The sequence below is a fragment of the Homalodisca vitripennis genome, chromosome 4 (assembly GCF_021130785.1).
Source record: "Homalodisca vitripennis isolate AUS2020 chromosome 4, UT_GWSS_2.1, whole genome shotgun sequence".
Taxonomy (NCBI): domain Eukaryota; kingdom Metazoa; phylum Arthropoda; class Insecta; order Hemiptera; family Cicadellidae; genus Homalodisca; species Homalodisca vitripennis.
Window position 1 is genome coordinate 159,052,617 of NC_060210.1, and position 16,443 is coordinate 159,069,059.

At 32.4% G+C, this 16,443-nt stretch overlaps 1 protein-coding gene across 1 annotated transcript; it reads right to left on the minus strand.

The window, feature by feature from the left end:
* Positions 1-9,625: 9,625 nt before the first annotated feature.
* Positions 9,626-16,131, minus strand: LOC124360428 (inhibitor of growth protein 1). Its single transcript, XM_046814055.1, has 3 exons — positions 15,691-16,131; positions 11,485-11,691; positions 9,626-10,341 (listed from the first exon to the last, which is right to left on the minus strand). The coding sequence occupies exons 1-3, from the start codon at positions 15,824-15,826 to the stop codon at positions 9,728-9,730; spliced, it is 957 nt and encodes a 318-aa protein (XP_046670011.1). The 5' UTR covers positions 15,827-16,131; the 3' UTR covers positions 9,626-9,727.
* Positions 16,132-16,443: the final 312 nt, after the last annotated feature.

The following is a 16,443-nucleotide window of genomic DNA, read 5'->3' on the forward strand; positions in this document are numbered from 1 at the left end:
GTTTATTTTGTATATTTTGTTCCTATTTTTACATACAAGTTGATCTTTTGGAGAACAGCATTAAGTTAAGTTAGTTATAGAGAGTATTTGTTATATAATTTACTCCATGTAAACATAACTAGATCATATGTTTAATTTAAAGAAGATATTAAGTAATTGTTATACATTCTGATTGAGTTTATACATTGAATATTTAAGGTTATCTAGTTGAATTTTGTTGATTAAAGCCTTAGTTTGTTAAAAAGGTTTTCTTAGTTTCATTACAATTTAATCAACATTTTTGCTATACTAACTTCAATACTCTGTAATGGAAAACTACTGAAACCTGAGAAATTTTGCATGCAGCCCTGAAACAACAAATGCTTCTAAACAATGGAAACATTGGTTTCAAACGTTCAATACATTCATAGAAAATGCTGAAGTTAAAGAAGATAAGAAACTTGGAGTACTAGTGAACTTTCTAACCTATGAACACTATGAATTTATCAGTGAGTGTAAAGATTACAACAATGCTATACAAACTTTAGAAACATTATTCATACCTAAGAAAAAATGTACTTTTTGCTAGACACTTGCTTGCTAATCATAAACAACAAGAAGGAGAATCAATAAATCACTATTTGCAAACGCTTAAATCTCTTAGTAAGGAGTGTGATTTCGTAAATGTCGATGCTAAAACCTATAGTGATGAGTCTATCAGAGATGCCTTTATTAGTGGTTTAAATTCTTCTCGAATCAGACAACGTATTCTGGAACATAACGTTTTAAAAACCTTGGAAAAAGTTGAAGAAATAGCTCGTTCCTTAGAGTCAGCTCAGAAACATGCGGACGCTTATTCCATGACTTCAGGTGTACCTCAATCATATTGTCACTACGTTGATACGAGTAGTAATTTAAAGATTCCTTCAGACAAACTAAACACTCAGGAAGACCAATTCTACTGCTGCTGCTGTATCAGCACACAGACTCCGACAGAAATGTTATTTTTGTGGAAGAGCAAGACATATTTCAAGAGATGACTGCCCTGCAAAAAGATGCTATTTGTAAAGGTTGCTCGAAAACTGGTCATTTTCTCAGAGTTTGTTTATCTAAGAATCTTAAAAATGGGTAAGATAAATTCAGCCTCTTTAACAACATGTCCCATAATAACTTCAGCAGTAACACCCAAAGTATTATCTAAAGCAATTGTATCCGGAAATGTAAACGGAATTTCTGCTAAGTTTTTTAGTTGATACTGGGAAGTTCTGATAGTTTTTTTATTGATAGTAGTTTTGTAAAGGGCTAACAACCTTAAAACATTTCCAGAAGTCAAACAGGTGTCGATGGCATCTACGTCACTCGTTTCACCAATTAAAGGGTATGTTAGGGGTAGATCTGTATGTACAAGACAATGCTTACAAACAAATCAAAATGCTTGTAATTGAAAGGTTATGTACTGATGTACTGATAGGACATGATATCATGAAACTACATACAAATGTTACTGTAGACTTTGGGGGACCAAGAATCATCTTTCTCTGTTTGTAACGTTGCCTGTGCTAATGTGGAACCACCATCATTATTTCAGCACATGACTAAAGAATTGTCGACCTGTTGTGACTAAGACAAGGCGGTTTTTTGGGGAAGATGAAAAATTTATACAATGTGAAATACAGTCTCTTCTGAAAGATGGTGTTATCGAGGAAAAGTGTTTTCTCCATGGCGAGCTCAAGTGCTCATTACCAAAAATGAAAACCAGAAGAAACGATTTGTAATAGATTATTCTCAGACAGTAAATAAATTTACATTATTGGATGCTTATCCTTTGCCCGATATCGAATCACTTGTGTTAAAAATTGCTAAATTTGATACTTTCAGTTCATTGGATTTGTCTAGTGCTTATCATCAGATACCAATTCCAGAGCATGAAAAACAACTTACCGCTTTTGAAGCTAATGGGCAATTGTATCAGTTCAAACGCATTCCTTTTGGAGTAACCAACGGCGTGTCCGCTTTCCAAAGGACTTTAAATAAGATTATTTCAGAAGAAGGACTCGAAGGTACTTTCGCATATATTGATGATGTTACAATAGGAGGAATGGGTAAACAAGATCATGATAAAAATTTAGAAAAAAGTTTATGGCTGTGGCTAAGAAATACAATCTAACATTGAACCTGAAGAAATGTAAATTTGCTCAAGATACTATATCTATCCTTGGTTATCAAATCAAAATAGAAACTATACGTCCCGACCCAGAGAGATTACAACCACTTTTGGACATGCCTCTGCCCTCATGATGCTGCTTCTCCTTAAACGAACACTTGGATTGTTATCATACTACTCCAAATGGATACCAAGGTTTTCTGACAAAATTAGAAGTTTGGTAAGCTGTAAGAATTTTCCTATTGAACCAACCTCCATTGCCGCTAGTGATTTTCAAAACATTAAGAAGGATATAGAAAGATCATTTCTTGTGACTGTTGAACCGGAAAATCAATTGATAGTCGAAACTGATGCTTCAGGAGTTGCAATAGCTGCTACACAAAGCCAAAATGGACATCCTGTTGCCTTCTTTTCTAGGACTTTGTCTGGAAGTGAAAAACAACACTCAACAGTAGAAAGAGAAGCACAGGCCATCGTAGAATCTATTAAGAAATGGAGACATTTTTTGTTAGGGAGACAATTTATTCTCTTAACTGATCAAAAAGCTTTGTCATTTATTTTTGACCAAAAACATTCTAGCAGAATTAAAAACGACAAAATCATTGCGCTGGCGACTAGAGCTTTCTCCTTTCTCGTACGACATTCAATATCGACCTGGTAAAGAAAACGTTTCTGCAGACGCACTCTCTCGGATCTGTAATGCATCTACGACTGACAACAAACTTTTTGAAATGCACCAGGCTCTTTGTCATCCAGGAATAACGCGTTTCTATCACTGGGTACGCAGCAAGAATTTGCCATATTCTTTGAATGAGATCAAATCAATGGACTATATCTTGTCCTATTTGTTCAGAGGTCAAACCTAGATTCCACAAACAAACCAACACATTGATAAAGGCCACTTCACCTTTTGAAAGACTCAATATTGATTTTAAAGGACCACTACCATCGTCAAGTAGAAATCGATATATGTTAAATATTTATTGACGAGTACTCTCGCTTCCCCTTCTCTTACCCCTGCAAAGAGATGACTTCGAGTACTGTGATAGAATGTTTGGAAAACTGGTTCTCTGTTTATGGGATACCAAAATTACATCCATTCTGATAGAGGCAAATCATTTTTGTCTGATGAAATAAGGGCATATCTTCATCAAAAGGGGATTGCTACAAGTTTAACCAGTCCATACAATCCTGCAGGAAATGGACAAATTGAGAGGTATAATGGAATTATATGGAAGACCGTTACACTGTCACTAAAATCCAAAGGACTGGACCAACGATACTGGGAGTCTGTACTTCCAGAGTCTCTACATTCGATACGCTCTTTACTATGCACAGCAACAAACTGCACTCCACACGAGAGAATGTTCATACATCCACGTCGATCAACCTAAAGGTACTTCACTACCAGCATGGTTACTGCAACCTGGTCCAGTACTAACTAGGCGAAATGTAAGAAGCAGCAAATACGAACCACTAGTTGATGAAGTTGAATTAGTAGAAGCAAAATCCACAATACGCTCTAATTCGTTACCCCAATGGAAGAGAATCTACTGTTTCACTAAAACACTTAGCTCCCCGAGGTGATAAAAGTCTAATGGTGACAGACTTATCCAATTGGTCGGAAGTACAGGAGGTGGAGGATGAACATGGAAGATGCATCACAAGGAAAATAAGAAAGATTTTTCAAAAGACACTGAAGTTGAATCTGAACAGTTCAATCAAGAAAATAAAATAGTTTCTCCTCGAAGAGGATCAAGAATAAGAAGGATCCCTGAACGTTTCAATGACTACCTCTTAAATTCAGTGGGGGAGAATGTTATATAATTTACTCCATGTAAACATAACTAGATCATATGTTAATTTAAAGAAGATATTAAGTAATTGTTATACATTCTGATTGAGTTTATACATTGAATATTTAAGGTATATCTAGTTGAATTTTGTTGATTAAAGCCTTAGTTTGTAAAAAGGTTTTCTTAGTTTCATTACAGTATTTAAATTGAAAGAAAAGCTTATATCATGATGTGTGGCCTGGGCATGTGATAGTTGTTGTCAAAAAGTGTTCACTAATGACATTTCACATTACGTTCATTGTTTATCATTTCTGTTTCAGTTTTTCCCTTAAAAAACCTGCAGTCTTTTCCTGCATGTATATCTATATATTCCGCATATATATTTACCTATAAAAAATAAGGATATACTTCAAATTTATTCTTTGGCCAAGCCGTTCAATGGAACTCATAAGCCTGTGCCTCTAAATTATATGTAACTTAAGACTAATTTGTTTTTGTTTCTTTACAATTATTGTATTACATATTGGTATTTAAACATATTTTATATTGTATACTCCCCATAGCTTCGATATTGTATAATAATAGATATTTTAATGGCCATGTTCAATACAAATAAAATTTTGATTTTATTTCAGTAAAAGAAATATTATTAGTGTGACTTCCACTAACCCCTACACTCCCCCCCCCACCCATTCCTCGTTGGCCTTTTATACCCAATGAATACAAAATAACTTAATTTTTCAGTTTTATTCATTTCACACAAAATATCAGCCTTTTCTGCATTTACTCATAATTTTATATAATCCTGTATCACAAACTTTCTAAAAAATTCAAAAGCACCGGAGTAGTGGAAGATGTATCAGTGATTGTTTTCACTGGTCAAACTAAACGCAAGTTTGAAAAGAGAATATTAGAGAATAATGAATGTTTTAAATCCCCCGCCCCCCAATAATGAAAATTATCATCCATATATAGTAAACCATGCACTTATAGTTTAAATGTTATATTAGTGTGTTCTAATGGGTTGTACATCAGGGTGGAATGAAAAATATATTTTTGTATTTCAATATATAATAGTGATAAAAAGTTGCCTTTTGCTATTATTTAATTATTAAATTTAAAGTTTAAACATGATTGGTGTAGGGTAAGAGGTGCTGCAAAGCGTTAGAAATTGTGATTTTTTAGTGAAATTTATAGACTTTCAATACATTTTTATCTGTAAAATATATTGTTGTATTTTTCCATTTCTGCTTAAAAAAGGCAGTTATAGGTGACTAAGATGCACTAGATAACACTTGATCACAGTTGGTATTATAGTATGTACGGTTAGAGTGGAGGGGGGAGCGTGTTACTGCTTGTCTGCAGGAAGTTGGTGGGAGGGGGCTAGAGAGAGCTAGAGCTAAATTCGAATAGCTTGAGCCAGTAATCGAAAAAAGGCAGTTGCAACCAGTGTCAACAATAAAGTTGGAGAGAACAAAGGGTTGTTTTTTGATTGCAAAAAGAGTAAGACAATTGTTAAAGAGAAAAAGGGGAACAAATTTTACAGAAATACTGTTGTTGAAGAACACGATTCCTTAGTTGAAGAACCATATTCTTTATTTCTGGCGCACGTTGCTTCCGCCTCCGGTACAGGTGAAGGGATTAAAGAAAGTTTTATTGAGTATATTAATAGTAACTGTGATTTGAACTTGAACAGTGCAACTACTATTGGATGTGATGGTACTGCTACAAATAATGGAGCTAATAATGGTGTTATTGCTCTATTAGAAAAGAACATTCATAAGTCTTTTGCAATGGCTAATGTGTTTCATTGCAACAAGTTGCCATTGCGCCATCTGTTTTGTGTGTTATATGGAAAAACGACCTACTGAGTTCTGAGAAGTATTAGGCGAATTGCTTGAAAAATGTCATGAGCTTCCAGTAGTTACGTACTCACCAATGAGGACAACTTTCCGGACCTAGAAGTAAACAAGATCTAAGTACCAATAAAAAGTATTTATTTGAATGTGTAAATCAATCTCAATCAGAATCTGGCTCCCTGAATTAGCTATGATGAAACCAGGAAAGTTAGTACATTCACGATGGCTGACGTTGGCTAGTTGCATTCACTGGTTGTATGTTAGAACAGAGAACCCTTCAGAAAACCTGAAAACTTTAACAGATTATGTAGTTAAGGTGTACGCTCCCATCAGGTGTCACATTAAGCTGAGGCCCTCTTGTGTAAATGGAGCCAAACACTTATGGAGACTGATTTCGTTCACATTACCTTTTCGACAAGCACCTCAAAATAATCGACCCAGTTATTCAAATAAACGGCTACTACTCTCATCCTGTAAACATGCTGCTCTGCATGTTAAGTGATGAGAGAAAACACATTAGAGAGTTAGCATTCCGATGACTTTTGAAGGCAAGGTAAGAACAGAAGAATGAAGTACGGAAGTTTGTGATACCTTAACTAAACTTCAAAGCTGAAGATTACATCGACATTATCAACTGGGCTGATGTAACAATCATAGAACCACCTGACAAAGCATATGACTAATGAGGACTTATCCAAGACACATAAGTGAATCAAGAGAAGATGATCTGATGCATTCTGTTGATTTTCCACGTTTTCCTTGCCATACACAAGCAGTGGAAAGAGTAATCAAGCCTGTAACAGAATCATCACTCTGCAGTCTCGAAGAAAGAAATGGATTTTTCAAAGCTAGAATTGCTTCACACAAAATGATGCCAAAATTTGAAACAAAGAGACACTTACCTAAAATGTATAATTGAGAATATTAAATATTGATTTAGCTTTGTTGCAATGTTTCATTTGTGTATTATTTGTATTTTATGAATATAAGTGTGTTTAATGAATAGAATGTGACTTTATTGCATAGGTTAATACCTTTTCTACTCTTTCATTTTTAATTCAATATTACCACTGTACTATAAAAATAAAAGGAGAAATTCTTTAATAAATTTTATTCAAAGACAAACCATCACAAAATTATATCTACTAATATCTTAGAACAGCAAAGCCAAAAAAGTACATTAAAAAAACCTTTCTTTTTTCAAGTTTTAATACCTACTAAGTAGGCCTATAAAATGTTGATGGAAGTAAATCACATTTTTTCATGATGTTATTCTTAGTTTTAATTAAATTTAAATAATAAACATAAAATACCGTCCCAAAAATAAATAAAAAAATTCTACAAAATTGGAAAATTTATAGACAAAAAACTATTTTCAAGGCTTTTGGGGCACCTCAAGATGTGTTTCTAGGAAAATGAAACTTTGTAGAGTTATTTCTCCTATAAAAAGACAAATTTATTTCACTATTAGAATGTGTAAAACAGAAAACTATTTTTTGCCCCATATCAACGTTCCACCCTATTGTAAATTGGCAAAGACATAAATCAGTTTTTAAATTTTTACATGCACTATAAACATTTTCCTGCTTTTAGAAATATAAAAACTATTTTTTTGTTTTAAATTACAATTGTATATTTTGTTTATATTAAATACGATAACATTTTATTCTATCTCTCAATATTACAAGATTCTACGTCAATGGGGTTTTATAGTGTCACATGAATTTTTCCACAGAATCGTTTTTTTTCTGGTGTGACCTTCCAAGTGTTAATAATGTGTGAGAGCCCATCTTTTACAGTTCCTGGTGAAAGTTTTAAGATTTAGAAACTTTTATCCTCAATAAATCATCTGCTCAATATCTCCTTTCTATTGGGTTTTATGGTGTCTGATTTTTACATAAAATTCATCATTTCCCATGCATTCATATTCTACAGAAAAAAATCACTTTCATATTAAAAGTTTTCTTTTATTTGATTATTCACATTTAGAAACTTTCACCATTAATCCGTGGTGAAAGTATAGGTTCCCATTTAGAAACTAAAGTGACCCTAAAAAACCCATGAGAATAAAACTCCACACAAGTGAGTAAGAAAGAGTTTTACAAACCGTTCAATTTTTATTTGGAACTTTATTTCCAGAATTTGTGCCTGAGAATATACAGGGTTTACCACGAGTAACGCGACAAACTTCTCAGGTGGTTTCCTCTTATTAAAATAATGAAAAAGTTCATATTATAAACATATGTCCGTAATAAAGCAGCTTTAGTTTCACATTTCAAGTTAACAGCCACATATTAAATGTACCTGTCTTTCAAATCATACAAAAGGTATATTTATGATTTTATATTTCTATAATAATACACATTCAAGAAATCAATCTTTGATGATTGTTTTTTGTTTGATGGTCAAATTCTTGAGGATTAGTGAGAAGAAAAGTTAAGAGCAATCACAAAATCCTTGAGCTAAGAGTGCTCTTGACTCCTGATGGGCCTGTCTCTTGGGTCGAATGATTGCTGATCAAAAGGTCAAGTAGTTCACTCACACTAATAGTTACCTAAAGTCCCGACTTTCTATCTGTAATTTGTTTTAATCTTTAAAATACTTTTTTTAAATTAATTTAACTTTAAATTAAAATTAACAATTCAATGTTGGGTACGTATTTATCTTAGTTAACTTCAAATTTAAGTTTGATCTCTAGAAAAGATTTTTATATATGTACATCTTGGTACTAGATATATACAATATATCATTCAATGCCATTATTGTTCAGGGTACCAATAGCCTACATTTGTAGAATACACATCTCCTATCCTGAATGACCGGCTGGATATCTAAATGCACTTGATGTTCTTTACCTAATCTTTTGAATCTCATGGTGTTGAAAGTGATTTGAAAATCATATTTGATGAGTTATCAAAGTGTATTAAATTTATGTAAATGATCTTTTGTTACATACAACAATTCAGTGTATATATTTTACAAATTTGGTTGAGACTACAAAAATATGTTTACCTAAATACTTATTATTGTCCGTTACACGATTGCAGGTTTAATAAGAAGTACCAAGCACTTACCCTACTTAAAACAGATAACTATATTGGTGGATAAATTGAGAAGATTGATGCCAACCAAAAGAATGGCCTGTCATATAAATATTTTTACAACCTTAACAACTATATTAATGTTTAAACCAATCTTTCAAGAAGCTCAGACTAATATTATATTTTGACTTACAAACTAGTCTCATAGCATTATAAAATTATAGAAGATTAAATTGACTTTTTATTATTGAGTTATATATATATATATATATATATATATATATATATATATATACGAGTATATATATATATATAACCTATAGCATTTACTTAAAAGAAATCTACTGTTGAAAGTCTATATGAGATAAAAAACACTGGTGGAATCATTGTAGAAAAGTATATTCTCTAAACACATTTCCAAATTTTCAATAAAGTTTCATGTCCATGAACACAAATATTATGAATTATATAAGATAAAATGGAACCTAACAAAGCTTCCAGTTATAAAATATCATTGCAAAGAAATAAATTGAACTTTAAATTACATTTATACAGCAGAACATGAGAAATATAGATGAATTAATAGTGTACAAAAACATTTAAAACATATTTACAATAAGTAAGGTATAAATTTATATTTTATAAGTACACAAGCTTTAAAAAAGTTACAATATAAGATTTATATGAATATAACAGATTTTGTAAATATATAAAGCTACCTTTAATAAATATAAAATTAAATATGGTAATTTTAAAAATAGTATCCATCTTCTACTTAATTTTGTTTGTACTACTGTAATAATTTAAAATAAGTTGTATAAGAGAAATTTAAAACAGAGAAAATAAATAGACTTATTATAAAATACAAATAATAAAAAAACACAAAAATTATGATTTTTCTTCTTTTTCTTTATTGTATCTTTCTAGCTCCTTCAGGAACTGGGCTTTAGGTTTCATTATATTAGGTCGGTCACCACGGCACTTTGGGCAAAACCACTTGCCCTTAGGTTTTGTTGCCAAAGCCACACAAGAAAAGTGGAACCACTCTATTGGGCACAGGTCATTGTCACATAGTATCATCTCACCATATGATATTTGATCACACAGACAATACGTGGGTTCGTCTGGGTCAATAGCGAGTTCTTCTTCTCTTGGTGGCGACTCTTCACGCTGCTGAGTTTGCCGTGCCTTTCTCTTCTTTTTCTTACCTGTACTTGTTGTTGATTTTTTGTGAGCGGCAGCAGTAGCATTCGACCTAGGTAAAGGAGTTATGGGCTCTGGTGGTGGTGTGGGTTCTGATGGTGCAGATTCAATTAAAGATGTTTCCTGACGACTTCTTCGTGATCGCTTGCTCTGCCTCTCTCCTCCGCTGTTAGCATCACGTAGAGACACTACTGGTACCCCCGTCTGTGTTACACCTTGAACCTCTCTTCCCTGGCCAGCTGACTCCTTAATGTTATTGTCCAATGAGTCTGCTTCTTTACTGAATGATTTCAAAGGATCTGTTGAAAAAGTTACATTGATTAAATAACCTAATGTATTATGTTAAAGGTGTAACTCTAGGATACATTTGACCCAAGAACTGGTGACTGTCACTGTAATTTTATCAGTCTATCACTTTTCAACTGCTGACCAATAAAATCATGATGAACAAACAATGCCTTTAAATGCCACATTGTATAGTAGCAATACAGTTTTTCAACAAAATTAGTATTGTCGTTGGATAGTGGATAAAACAATCTATCAATCTGTATTAATTTAAATATTTTTACATGTTTATCGCAAATTGGAGAAATAGAAATATCATACATTTATTAGTCTCATTAATATTGTTTTGTGTCAGTACTTTGTCTGTTGTTTTTATGTAATAAAGTGGAAATTATAAATTTTTGAAATGTACAATTTGGACATAACTTATAACTTTATAAATTTAATTCATATTTGAGAAAATGTTCTGCAATGTACAAAAGTGCACTATGTTACACTATGTACATTATCAATGCTAGAATTATTACCATCATTGTATACTCAATACAAACAAAGACAAAACATCTGTACAGTTGTTAAAAATAATGAATTTGACTACCATTCAGTTATATATTTTCTAAAACGGCAGTATAAAACTAAAAATATTGAACCAGTAGTATATACTGAAGGCCTGTCTTGAGTAGAAAAGTGCACACCAACGCGATATTGCAGATTGGTCGTCAATGGTGTTCTACTTTACTGACAATAAACAATGACAGGTCCTAAAACTGTTAACAATTTGTTCTACAGTGGCTACAAAATTAATGTCTTATTATATCAAAAATAATGTATTGTGTTTCAAAGATCCAACTAAGCAACACAGAACAGTATTTAATTTTCCAAATGCAATTTAGTTTTAAATTAAAACCATTAGTCTCAATTAAAATCTCAATTATGTGAAATGTTCCTAACATTCAGTAACTGTATTATCTTATAGACTCTATGTAACAGAAGACTCAATTTTGAGTCAAATAAATACTTTAGAAAAAGGTAGGCTGTTTTAAGTTTGTTTCTTCTTTATAGTTACATTTTCAAACCATTTGTTTTATCAGTACACCAGTCAATTGGCCAACTAAATGAAACACTTCCATCAACAAAGTTAAAACAAAAAATATTACCAAGAATCTTGAAGTCGAGCTCCAACTGCCGTGCTTTGTTTTCTATTAGATCACAGATTTGTTGGGCTATCTGCAATTTCTCGTCACCTACTTCCTGAGCCTGGATTAACGTTTGTTGCAGACGAACTATAGCTCGTTTTCTAACATGTGATTCTGGATCCTTAACTAGTATTATGTCTTTCTGATGATCTATGTCCTTCAAAAATGCTGAAAAATAAATATATTAAAAGATTTTAAATAAACCAACTATAAAGTAGAACATTATTTTAGATATGAACTATTTATGTTAGTCAATGTACTACACCTAACCCTATATCCACATTCATAAGTCTTAGGTAACCTACATTTACAATTTCTTTATTGTCAATCTATATTTATAAGTCAATCAACCGAGATTTCTTGGCAATAACTGAATAAAATAAATAATTATATAGGCTCTCCAATCAAAGTGGGCAGGGAACAGCACTCCCTCATGTCCAGGCTAGGAATAGCCTTTAGTATTAAGACAAGGGATACACAGTCCGTGGGATTGTCTTTATGGAGGTGACATCCTTTCAAGCATTTTTTAACAAAATAAGGGAGCAGTTACATCTTAGATATGGATCAAGAGATACAAAAATTATCAACAGCACATTGTAAGCTTCGTCACAGACATAAAAGAAAACTCAACAGAACTGTATTTGTTCATCCAATTCTCCAGAAAAGACATTTACTTGCAGCGTTCAATACTCGTTTTTTGTGATCTACCAGGAGATGATGACAGTTTTTAAATACTCCAGAATATCAATTTTTAATTTTCATGAACTGATTGGGAAAATAACACGAAGTTCAATGAAACATGAGAAACCGTGTTAAACTACAGAATATGTTAGCCTGTAGGTAGAAGAGTAAAATTTATTTTAGAAAAATAGTTATTTACTTAATATGGATAGTCATTGTAATATTTTTTAATTAGACACAGTAAAAAGTACAAATATGAGGTCTACGGTTTAAAAACCTGTGAGCATTCGATTTTATATTAACTTTATTTTTGTCTATGAACATGTGAATTATCTTGAGATTCAAATTTATGTATGGGAAATTCTAAAATAATCAGAATATAACTAGAATACACTAGATGTGTATGAGTGCTCTTTGTCACTGAGAACATAACGATTAGACTGTGTCAGAATTAATACTACACTGAAACTGGGGTGGAAGAGCCGAGGATTCTCCAGAGTTACAATTCAACACAATGCCTTACTACCATTTTCACAGGCTGTTCGAGTCTTGGATTCCAGTTATGAATACTCTGGTGATCCCACAGGCGTTTTTGAAATTTGGATGGGCAAATGCTCTACTGGGCTTTGTGTGTTCCGACTCATTTATTAAAATGTACTTGTGCTTCATCCAAATAATTCGGATGTGTCTCAATAGCCTAAAGGAGCTCTCCAACCACACCAACAGACATCCTTCTCTGTAGACTAGAACTGTGAAGGGAACAGGATTTTTTCGGACATTTGCCATCATTCAGTGATAAAAAAAAAAACAGTAACAGTACGTTTCAAGATCTGCAATGTGATCTCTTCTTAAGATAAGTAACTAATTTAACACATAATTACAAACTAGGTTAAAATAAACAAATCATACCAGAGGATTGTGACATGCGTAAGTCAGGAATCACAACCACCATGTTGAGTGTCAACTTCACTAACTCTAAAACATGAACTTAATAAAAAACAACAATAATTATTGAAACTGAACTACAGAATGCTTAAATGAATTTGCAGGATGCAGAATGATTTTTTTATTACTGAACAAAGGCTAATGCCCGGAAAAATCCTGTTTCCTTCATAATCCTTCCATCGTCAAAAACAAATTTTAAAGAAAGAAACTAGAACTATCGATCCACCCAATATCTCAACATTTGCAGTTAGTGATGAAGGTCTAACGCTTCTAGATATACATAGGGTTGCCCAGATATAATAGCGCTAAGTTTATGGTACAACTAGTCTAAGTTCAAGTTCTGTCATCCAATTTTTTAGATAGCCTATATTTTAGTTACCGTACATCAATTTCTATCAGTGCCACCAGAAGGATCAAATTCAGTTATTTTCTATTTAAGAATATATGTTTTAGGTACCTCATGTCGATTATTTTACAAATCACTCGTCCTGCGGAATTGCAATTTTAGGGTTTGCATTTTTGGGAAATAAGTTAACTGGTTCTTTGTTTTACATTTAAAGTTTACACTAGAAATCTGTTAATACAATTAATTTTAGAAGCACTTCTAGCGCCTACACACATATTACGTAATGCCTGATAATATTGCCATAATCTGGTCAGAAGCACTGGTAACATTGAAAGAAATAATATTATACTATAAGCTAGAGCTTTTTTTACCTGTTACCTTCTTTTTTTTAATGTGACATATTCAGCCTGTTCCTTAAGAGCGTTCACTTTCTTATAAACCAGCTAGTTCTGAGCATCAACATCATGCATATTCTCCATTAATTTTCAATGACATTTAGGCCATTCAAAATGTAAGTTATTAGGCCAAGGGTTAACCCTCTCAGTGCCAAAGTCAATTTTTATGGATGTCTGAAAAACGTGCAAAAAGATCCAATGTCCGTTTTTACAGACGTCAGAGTAAGATGTGCAAGCATATCCACATTTGAGCCTAATCTTTACAATATTTTTGTTTTTGATAGGCCTAAATGTTTAATTTTTGCGTTAGAGTTTATATCTGGCTCCAGTATAATAACCAACCCACACCATAATGGAATCATCAATATTCATGACTATCCAAACTAACGAAACCAAAATGTTGAACCGAATTACGTTATAGTTATTTCAAATGACAGTATAGTTCAACTGTTGGGTAGGGTACGATAAGCGGACCCGGTTTTTTATATCGATATTGGCAAACGATATTACTTAATCATAACCATCGATATAATCAATCGATACTAATTAATTATTTTTAACGGTCAATTAAATAATCTATATCAATAGCTGTAAACACTTTCAAATAATACTCTTAATGTAATATTTCAATTTTATATAAGTAACATTTGATTATTAAAAATGACAGTCAATTTTAGAAAACTACACGACATTGCTTTGGAAGATGATAAGACATGTTTTTCATGACTTCAACATGTTGGACTCGTGCAGAAAAACCCATTATGTGACATTTGTGGGAAAGAAACAACTGTACCAACTGTGAGAACAGCAAATATGGTCGTCTTCAGTTTTCATAATTTTGGTTATAATAATTTGTTTGATCACTGTAAATATTAGATTCATATTTTAATTTAAAACATATGATTGTTATTGAGAACTATAGATACTTTATATCGATTGATAGTCTAGGGTTTGAGATGCGAATATTAGGTATCGATGATTGCATTCTTCGATATAAAAACCGGGTCCGCTTATCGTACCCTACCCCCCTTATTTATGGAGATGGCCACTTATTATACTGAAACCTTCTAAGGTGTATATTTGAATAAAATATGTGTATATATAGTTTATTTATGAATTAAAACCAAATCATAAAGTATTGCAACAAAACTTGTTCATATAATCGTCTTAAAAAGTTTATTTCAAGATAGTTAATGAATTTTTCAAGTTACATACTATAATAACTGTGGTGAGAACATCACTAAAACAACAAAGCTGTGTAAGGAATTTTCTGAACTGGGCAAATATTGGAGCAAAATAGTCTAAAACAATTAAAACATTCTAAATACAATTTTATCACTAACATATAAATAATTCATTAATGCATGCACAGTAAATTAGTTCATAATTTGATTAAACTAGATTTTATAAGAAGATTACAAAAATCAAGTGTTTTAGTCCAAAATTAGCCTACCAAAGTCATATAATTTAATATGGGCAGTTGTAAAAAGTAAATTTTGGCCTAGGTCTTCTTAATACAGCATAGGGCATAAAACCTGGCACTTTTTGCAATGTCACCCAGAAAATTGTCTGACACTGAAAGGGTTAGGATAGTTTAAAATAGGAGGTTATGTGACTAGAGACAACTATAATAATTTGTTAACACTGGAATTCAAATTTTGTATATTATTTTATAATAGAATAATTGTTGTGCTAAGAAATAAAAAATTACACTGCTTAGGGTGGTTGGATAGGATCTTAATTTTTAACCTAGGACACTCTTGTCACTCTTCAAATGGCTTACTTGAGTTGAATTCTTACCTTGGTAAGTTACGTCCAACTCCCGCATTCTAGAAAGTTGGCGAGATACATCTTCCGGCAAGTTGTCTAAAGAATCCAAATAATTCTGTACATAAGTAGCAATGTATATAGAATCAACGTCTGAATGGTTTAACATAACTTCAAATATTTCAAAATCAGATCTCGTTCATTTGTTAACCTATTTTCAATCTCTTATTTATAGAATCCCACAATTAAAGTTGGAAGTTGGATTTTGTAAAAGATAATTGAAATATGTTTAATTAGACGATCTGCATTTCACTAGTAACCAGACGATGCACTCCAAGCCGGAATACTTATAACAATAACAACTAAACATCGACTAACCTCACACACTAACTCTCATAGCAACACTGTAACTGCTTGGGGGATTGGCAGAGTCAAGTGAAGTAAATTGTGAATGAAACAAACACAAAACAAAAACTCAGCTGCTGCTTGCAGACGCTGGCTGGTTAAGTGACACTTGTGGTGCAAAAATTCCCTTCCAGTAATAACAACCCAAGTAGTTATTGCAAGGAACTGATACAGTTTAATCGTCACATTTATTAAACATCAAACTTAGTAGTACCTCAACTTTTGTATGACAGTACTATGAAAATATGATCTATCTAATGACAAATATTGTAACTTTACTAATTGAAACGACAACTGAGGGATAGGATTTAGGACTAGGGATTTTTAGCTAGATAACGTCAAAGCTTCGATAATAGTCAAGCTTGGGTTTAAAATTTAACT

Bases quoted from the DNA above. Each gene is read 5' to 3' on its own strand.
- LOC124360428 (XM_046814055.1), bottom strand. From the start codon at position 15,826: ATGTTAAACCATTCAGACGTTGATTCTATATACATTGCTACTTATGTA. The intron at 11,692-15,690 runs GTAAGAATTCAA...TTTATTTTTCAG, and splicing joins GTTGGACGTAACTTACCAAG to CATTTTTGAAGGACATAGAT. The intron at 10,342-11,484 runs GTAATATTTTTT...CTTTTTCAACAG, and splicing joins GCTCGACTTCAAGATTCTTG to ATCCTTTGAAATCATTCAGT.